The sequence below is a fragment of the Carex rostrata genome, chromosome 23 (genome assembly GCF_964058835.1).
Source record: "Carex rostrata chromosome 23, lpCarRost1.2, whole genome shotgun sequence".
NCBI lineage: Eukaryota > Viridiplantae > Streptophyta > Magnoliopsida > Poales > Cyperaceae > Carex > Carex rostrata.
In genome coordinates this window covers 7,916,636-7,926,197 of record NC_135940.1, presented here as the reverse complement: position 1 = coordinate 7,926,197, position 9,562 = coordinate 7,916,636, and the positions used below count along the sequence as shown (strand labels likewise).

Sequence of the window (9,562 nt, the reverse complement as noted above, 5' to 3'; positions counted from 1 at the left end):
TATTATATAATATTATTATAATAATTATTTATTATATTAAAAATATAAGATATTAATTATATAATTATAAATAATAAATAATAATATTATTATATTAATTATATACTAATAATATATTAGTATGAGTTAGGTCACGATGTGCAATAAAATTAAACCACCATGTGAAGTGGTTTAATTTAGGCCGGTCCAAAGATCGACTTATGCCATGTTAGTCCGGCTCAATTAATACTCGTTTGGTGGAATAACGAGGACTAAATCTCTTATTTCACACTTTAGACCACAACCAAACATAGTGTTATTAAGTAATCGAAACATTCATTTCTAAACTAAATTAACTTCTAACATTATCATCAATATATAACAGTGGATATTAGTTGCCGAATTAAGATCCATTTATATGTTCTTTTTAATAAATTTTATATATTAGATAGTTGTAGTAAATCATATATCTGTTTTTTATTTATTTTTATATAGTGCGTAATAAAGTTGAACTAATTTGAAAGTTGTTTCACTTTTCATCAAACAACTTAATATTTAACTATAAAGTTCTGATAATTTTAAAATGATTGATCAGTTAAATTCCAAATTCATTTCAATTTGATAAACGCCATACTTAAAATGGAGAATATATATATGATATTACTTATTAATTGAATTGTATAACATTCGAAGATATTGCATAAATATATATTCATAAAAGAGGAGGGTTCAAATGCCTCCATTTTTTGTGCCTCCACCATGCCTTCATTTTTTAAAACTTTAATAACTCAAAATTTAAAACTTAAAAGTCAAAATAAAACCGTTGGATATGATCTACGTCATTTTATTTATGCACTTGTAAAATATTATGTCATTTCAATTTTATTTTGATTGTCATCAAGAGCTTGTAAAAAATGCATTCATATGGATGATTTCTAGACGTTGATTTTTGAACTTATTGATTCACATAAAAACAAAATTAAAATGTGATAGTTTTTTATGAGCACATAGAGAAAATAACATAGATCACATCTAACGGTTTTATTTTGACTTTTAAGTTTTAAATTTTGAGTTATTAAAGTTTTAAAAAATGGAGGCATGGTGGAGGCACAAAAAATGAAGGCATTTGAACTCTCCTCTTCATAAAATCAAATGTAGCTAGAATTATCTTTATATATCTGACTTATTCTTTATTTTAAGAAGCACTTGTAAATTAAAACAACACAGACTAGACCGTTGCAAAATTATAATTTTAGATCTGGCGCATAACAACATATCTATTATATATCTACTATATGAATGGACTCAAATGTCTCATTATATATTTCATGTCTCAATCGTATCTAATATATATTTTTTTTCAATTTCAAAATTTAAACAAAAAAAGCTGAACTGCTCAACATGATATCCATGTTAAAATGTACTTGGAGATTAAATTTTATATTTTTTAATTTTTTTACTATTTTTTAAGATAAATACAAAATAACTATTTTTATATGGTCCAATATTTCTAAAAGACAGAAATTTTGTATCTATTTTAAAAATTGTAAAATAATTTAAAAAAATATATAAAATTTAATCTCTAAGTACATAATTTTAATGTGAATATTATGTTCAACTGTTCAAATCTTTTGTTTGAATTTTAGAATTAAAAATAAAAATATTAGAACACAATTAGAACATAAAACAATGAGACATTTGAGCCCTCCTATTATATATCCCCCCCTCTCTCTCTCTCCTCTAGTTAATTTATCTCCAGTTCCCCAAAGAAGTAATGCAGCTCACTGATTAAACCCGTAGCCATCAGCTTGTAGCTTTCTAATTCATTAGGCAACCATGGTCTCTGCCTCCTAGAAACAATAACAATACAACCCCAAAATTGTATCATATTGCATTTACATAACCACCTCTTAATGAAGGAGCCTCCTTCCCTCTCTTCCCCATCTCATCTGTGCTCTCTACCATGCTTGCATGCCAATCTTTGCACAAGGGGAGGTGCCTTTTGCATGGTGCTCTCTCTCCTTCTAATCTCTTTTGCTTTCATTGCTATTGATTCGAGAAAGGAGAACTATGCTTCTTGGTTTTCTTTGGATTCTCCTTTGTTGAATCCAAGGGTTAGAGAAAGTGGAGGTGGTATTTTACTTTCCAAGTCTTATTCAATCAGACAAGGTGAGAAAAATAGTACAAAGGAGAATTTTGTAGAGAGGCAAAGAATTGAGGATTCAAGAGAGTTCATGATCAACTCTAGCCGTGGTTCTTCTCTCTCTCTCCCTCCAGTTGCCGCACCGAGCGCTGCACCGATGCCGGTGAGTTCTCTCTCTCTACACATCTCTTATAGTGCATTGCCCTTAATCAGTTTGAATTTTGTAGGAGAGTTTTTCTTTGCATGTTAAATTAAAATGAACAAAATTAAGCAATACTATGAGTTGTTAAAATTGCATGTAAAAATTGTAATCAATTATTTATTTATTTATAAATATTTACGATTTTTTGTTTTGGTCAAGGGGGCGGACTGGAAGCATATGCATGAACATGCATAAATATGAATTATCTTAGGGAAATTTAATTGGAAGGTAAGTACCCTTAATGGAATTAAATTGCACCACTTGGGGGTGTTCAGAAATGGAGAGTACCTAAAATTTGGTGTTTCTCATTAATTTAATTTCTGAAAATTTATTGTTGGGGTTTATATATATATGCTGGGCATCATCAATTACTCATCCCTTATTTTTGTCCTTAATTTAAAATGATTTGATTAGTCTTTTTATTTTGAGAAAAAGGTAATGCCCCCGGGCTACAGTCCCCCGAAAACGGAAGAAGTATAAAATTTTTTCTTTTTTAGCTTAGTTCCGACGCGCTTTCAACCGCCGGTAACGGAAGAAGTACTTTTTCGGCCACGCGCTTTCAACTGCCATAACCGGCAACGACACGCTTTCTACTGTCATAATTTCAAGTACAATATATATGTTCACAGAATAATATTTTATTTTGATGTGGATTAGAATAATATATATAATAATAATTAGAATAGACGACATTGCTTGAAGTCCTTCTCCAAGTGGAATTTGGGGCTTTATCCCTGTCTTTACTTGTGGGAGAAAGGGGATGAAGAAAGAGATATTCTCTTTTGGATAATTTAAGGGTATCTGACTTTCTGGACAGCGACTGGCTATTCCCTTATATGCATATAAAAAGTAGTGTACTTGAATTTATTGCAAAATTAGCTCATAACTTCATAAGTAAAACTTGTGTAAACAAAAAATTATCCTATAATCATAATTTTTATGTAACCAATTTTTTTCCTATAATAATAATTTTTATCAAAAAAATAATTAAACTATTCAGCTAAATTCCTCATTTTTATATGAGGTTAATAAATATGATTAGCAGTAAGTTTTTGTTAGGGCGCTTGGGTAAGAGGCTTAGAACAAATATGAGAAGTCATAATATATTGACCTACATCAGCACATGCAAAGGCACTAATTAAGCTCAAAATAATTTCCTAATTTTCTAGTGTAGACGACTATTTCATGCATTTTTCTCTTGGGGACAAAAATTTAGGATATAGATGACATAATTTTATAATTATTTTGTAAATCAAGTATATTCTTATATTTTTTTTATGTACAGAAGTATATTTGTAGAGATATATTGTACAATTATTTTTTTCTGCAATGGAAGCATAACTCCATCATTACTTTGAAATTCAAGCAATCTTTACAATTTTTTATATTTGGAAGTACAGTTTTAGAGTTAGAGACATAGTTTTGGCAGCAGGGCGCGGAGTGTGTGTGGGTGGGGGGGGCACCTATTACAATTTTTGGCATACTTCATGTTTGCATTTCCTGTATTACAATGTTCTCTTTTGACAACCTGTGGAGTGTGGATGTCGACTTGGTTCGATCACAATATAGTTCGTTCAAATTTTGCATGTTCTTATAGGCTTAATGGGACCCAAAACTGGGTAGTCTGAAATATCTGTAAGTGCCAAGGCAGACATACAGTGTAGCAAATTACTGAGACCTTGTTTAGCATCACCATATATAAGATCTTAGTTCCTGTTGGGTCCACCTGTCAGTGAACCTCACATTTACTGTTTCAGAAACACTGGCCCATTGAATCTGGAAATTCAAGACCTGCATATGATTGAATTTTATAGGACTGAGCTTCTGCTAAGTTAGTCAGACACTGAAATCTGGTAACGATTAACCCGGCAACCCAAACATCCGGAAAAAAATAATTTGGGGAGATTCATTTAAGCATTCTTAGGATCACGGAATGAGTGGTCAATCCAAACAGAGCATGCATGAAGAAATTGAAGCTCAATGGCTATGTTGCTGATTTGCTTCTGTGATACTATTGCACAATTAGTTTACTTCCCTAGTACAGTAATGGTATATGAAACTAGACCAAATAAATCTGATTTTATTATAGCTAATAAAAACAAGTTGTATATAAATTTATGAGAAATTGATATATTAGGTTTAATTATGTCATAATGTTGCCCTTTTAGTGCTGGATGGTATTTTGAGACTTTGCTTTACACTTTCTAATCTTAATAAAATTGTTTACTGTTTAATTTTCTCATAATAGGTCCCGGCACAGCTCTTCAATTCTATGGTGAATGATACCATATTGTCTAAAATCAGAGAAAGTGGGGGAAGAGACATCAAACTAGAGAAGATTGAGTTTGGTCTAGCCCGAGCTCGTGCTGCTATCAGAGAGGCAAACCAAAATAAAAGTTATTTGCAAAATCTACCGGACAAGGATTATGTTCCAATCGGGCCTGTATATAGAAATGCATATGCATTTCACAGGTTAGTAAATGTGTGACTTATTTTTTTGCCACGCTATTTGGGAAGCAGTGAAGTGGTTAAAAATCTAGGAATGTTAGAGCAGATGATGACCACTGTAGGATGATATTAAATGGAGAAAATTGATAGATAATATATGAGGTTATAGATTTTGAGTATTTGACCAGCAAGATTTTCCTGGTTTGATACCATGTATGACTATGCTTGCATGCTCGAGTGATGAAAATCATTGGTGGGTTTTTTTTCTTCTTTTAATTGGATGAGAAACAAAAAAAAAAAAATCCTAAATCTACATTTTATCTTTATATCCTTTTTGTCACACATTTTGTCATAAATTATGAAACTGCATGGTGATTTAAAATAATTTGAGTTTTCTTTCTTTTCCTCTTGGAAGTTATGGCACCTAAATAATAAATTTCAAACTAACAAGGTCCTTGTACTCTAAAGCCTGTTTATTTCTAATTAACATAATTACCAAAAAAAAGTGCATTCATTGTATATATATTCAAATAGGTGATCAATAAATTAAAAATCTGCAGAAGTTATTTGGAAATGGAAAAGATTTTCAAGGTTTATGTCTATGAAGAAGGCGAGCCACCAATTTTTCATGATGGACCTTGTAGAAGTATATATTCGTCTGAAGGGAGATTTATACACAGCATGGAGAGTGATAGCAAGCTTCGAACAAGAGATCCGGAGCTTGCCCATGTATATTTTTTGCCTTTTAGTGTGGTCAAGATGGTTAAGTTGATATATGAGCCGAATTCTCATGACATGGAGCCTTTGAGGAGAACGGTCACGGACTATATTAATGTCATAGCAAGGAAATATCCATATTGGAATAGAAGTATTGGTGCTGATCATTTCATGCTCTCGTGCCATGATTGGGTAAGGCTATATATAATCCCTTTTGTTTTATTCCTGCTAGAGCACAAGGATTGAACTTGATCTCGGTAATTGCACATTTTGAGCGGTTATTATACATGAGATCTCAATATCATGAGAGTGTTGTTTGTACAATTTTTAAAGATGTTATTTATAATGTCACCATGATCAAATAGGGGCCATACGTCTCATCAGGGCATGGTCACCTATTCTCCAACTCGATCCGTGTTCTCTGCAATGCAAACACATCAGAAGGATTCAACCCTAGCAAAGATGTCTCACTTCCTGAGATAAACCTCAAAACCGACTCCATTGCCGGCGTGGTCGGTGGGCCCTCTGCATCTCACCGCCCAATCCTGGCATTTTTCGCTGGTGGGGACCACGGGCCGATCCGACCATTACTCCTGAAACATTGGAAGAACAAAGACAATGATATCCAAGTGTACGAGTATCTGCATAAAGGAGTCTCTTATTATGACATGATGAGAAAGAGCAAGTACTGTATTTGCCCGAGCGGTTATGAGGTGGCAAGTCCTAGGTAAGCAGTTCTACATTGCAGTTTATGTTGATCAGAAACTTTTGGGTCAACTTGACATAATTTATTTGAGGCAAGTTGAACTCATGTTAGGTAAAAATTGTACAGGACCAGAAAAAAAAAAAATGTTGCTATAAATGGTCTGAGCATTTAACCGAACTTGATATGCCCTCTTTCCATTGGATTGTAATAAGTTTTGAAGTTAAGATCATTATAATTTCATCAGTTTTTATGATGCTAACATGTCTATATAATTTTTTTGCCAGGATAGTAGAGGCATTATATCTCGAGTGCGTGCCAGTGACAATTGGTGACAATTATGTACTACCTTTTAGCGATATTTTGAACTGGAAATCTTTCTCAGTCCAAGTTTCAAAGGAGGATATACCAAATCTTAAATCAATTTTGATGAGCATTTCTCCTAGGCAGTATATAAGGATGCAAAGACGGGCAAAGATTGCGCAAAGACATTTCATGGTTAATAGTCCCCCGAAGCGATATGATGTGTTTCATATGATACTTCATTCCATCTGGCTCAGACGTCTAAATGTGCAGGTTCACGCAAGAGAATGAAAAGGAATCGATTTCTTATACACTGTAAATTCTTGGTACAAGTGAAATTTTTTTGTTATACCAATGTAAAGTTCCTTACAGAGTGTCAAAGTAGCCATAAATCATGTCTCTGTTTCTTGTTGTGTAGCAATTGTTTCCCAAGTTATGGTGAGAAATTCGACGTCTTTTTGTGCAAAATCAATTAATTTCTTGAAATAGTGATTTGGAAGAATTTCGAAATATTATGTTAGAATTATGGCAAATTTCTCGGTTATCTTTTTTTCCAATTGGCTACTACAGCTTCTGTGCCTTTGCCTCTCTTTTTTTCTGAATGAATTACAACATCTGTCTTCCAATGCTTTCCAATATTGCTCCCAACCTCAAAAGAATTTAAGCAGGATTCACACTTGGCTACTACAACTTCTGTGCCTTCTTTTCCTCTTTTTTTTATGAATGAATTGCAACTTTCTATTTTCCAATGCTTTCCAATATTGCCCCCAACCTCAAAAGAATTTAAGCAGGATTCACACTTGGCTACTACAACTTCTGTGCCTTCTTTTCCTCTTTTTTTTATGAATGAATTGCAACTTTCTATTTTCCAATGCTTTCCAATATTGCCCCCAACCTCAAAAGAATTTAAGCAGGATTCACACTTGGCTACTACAACTTCTGTGCCTTCTTTTCCTCTTTTTTTTATGAATGAATTGCAACTTTCTATTTTCCAATGCTTTCCAATATTGCCCCCAACCTCAAAAGAATTTAAGCAGGATTCACACTTGGCTACTACAACTTCTGTGCCTTCTTTTCCTCTTTTTTTTATGAATGAATTGCAACTTTCTATTTTCCAATGCTTTCCAATATTGCCCCCAACCTCAAAAGAATTTAAGTAGGATTCACGCTATTGAACAAATTCAATATTATAAGTTCAAGCTTTTACAAATCTAAACAATGTGTTATGATTGTTATCCATTTAATAAAAGAGGGATATGATACTATGATGAGAATATCTTAGGTAAATAAGCTATTGTACATAAAAATAAAATTTACTTTTAGAATCAACATTGTAGAAATCTGTGTAATTGTTTGCTTAGTTATCCATTATAGAATCAACATTATTATCCATTTTCTATTGTACATAAAAAGAAAATGGGATTTTTCCGTTGATTTTATTTTTAAGATGTTTTAATTGTTTGATTACTTATTTGAAGTTTTATTTGTAAATTGTTTGAATATTTTAATATGTTTGTAAAATAGGAAGTAAGACAGTATTGAAAATTAAATTTCAAATTATAAATTTCAAAATGAGAAGTAAGACAATATTGAACATCTCTTCCAACCTCCTAGATTTCTTTTTGTTTAGCCCAACTTTACCCCCAATTTGATCATGAAATTTATAATTTAAAATTTATCATGATTTAAAATTCAATCTTCAATATTGTCTTACATTCATTTTACAAACATATTCAAATATTCAAACAATTAACAAATAAACCTTCAAATAACTAATCAAATAATTAAAACATCTTAAAAAAAAATTACAGAAAAATTCCATTCCCGTAGAATATTTTTGCGGAAAGATATTTCATATTTCTGCAAAATAATTTTGCGGAAATTCAATGGAATTCTGCAAAATAATTATGCGGATTGTATAGATTTCGAATTTTGTTGAAAATGAGTGTAGATTGTAAAATTTGTTATTTTTTTGTATATTAATAAAATTTCGAAATTAATTACATCAACAAACTGCTGATTATATCGTCGAGGTAAAAAGAGAGTCCGGATCCTCTGTAATTTGTTTAAAGTTTAAATGTTTGACAGGGAGAATTTTCAAAGGAATCCTTGATATTTTGAGTTATAAGTTTAAATAAATTATCTTAATGAATTTTCAAACGAAACGAGTCTGGATTGACTCTGTTCAGCATTCTTTAGTGGTTTTAACCGAAAGAAGAAAAGAAAAATAAAATAAATGTCATTTACAAGACAGAGGCTGGTATATATTTGCAACAACATGTGTTAAGAAAAATAGTGTTAGGTTAGGTTCAAAACTTCAAATACTATGGTTGTATGGATCCGTATCCTTCTAGATATCTGACTCAACACAAATACACAATTGAAACGGACGGTCCAGAGTTAATCTCAGCCAGTGCCTGCTCGGGATTGTGCTTTGATATTTGTGCCAAGTTAAAAATATTTAATTTTGGGCCGTCCGATTCAATTGTACTCAGTCAGGTAACCCGAGGGGTGTTGGTTATATGTCCAACTTGTAACAAAACTGTTTTTAGAAACCAAAATAAATTGACTATAACCAAAGTGGCAAATAATAATTAAGGCAATAAGTGAAATTTCTCCATTAAATTACACGTACAATTTTTTGTAATATTTACTATTTCATGGATTAAAAATAAACAAAATTTAGATAAACAATAAACAAAATTTAGAAATCAATTCAAATGCCATATATTTTCACTAGATGATCAAGTTTATGGATCAGTTAGATGATATATTATTTATTCTATTTATGTGTGTAGATCTTTAAATTTCCAAGAGAATTAATAAGATAACATTAAATTACGTCCAAGGTGAAACAAACAGAAAATTTAATCGAGATCGCTACGAATAATAAGTAAATCGTAGAAAATATTTAAAGCAACATACATATAAGATAGTAGAAAATATTTTCTGAATATTTAAAGCTCCAAAAGAGATTATTTTTCGAAAAGCAAAAATAAATTAAATATAACTAAAGTGGGAAGTAATAAGAAACATTATAACAAGGACAAGTCAATTATTTAATAAA

General features: G+C 31.5%; 1 protein-coding gene across 1 annotated transcript; it reads left to right on the top strand.

The window, feature by feature from the left end:
- The first annotated feature begins 1,731 nt into the window (after positions 1-1,731).
- On the top strand, positions 1,732-7,007 carry LOC144574763 (putative glycosyltransferase At5g03795). Its single transcript, XM_078324816.1, has 5 exons — positions 1,732-2,285; positions 4,573-4,796; positions 5,333-5,681; positions 5,855-6,216; positions 6,480-7,007. The coding sequence occupies exons 1-5, from the start codon at positions 1,893-1,895 to the stop codon at positions 6,784-6,786; spliced, it is 1,635 nt and encodes a 544-aa protein (XP_078180942.1). The 5' UTR covers positions 1,732-1,892; the 3' UTR covers positions 6,787-7,007.
- Positions 7,008-9,562: the final 2,555 nt, after the last annotated feature.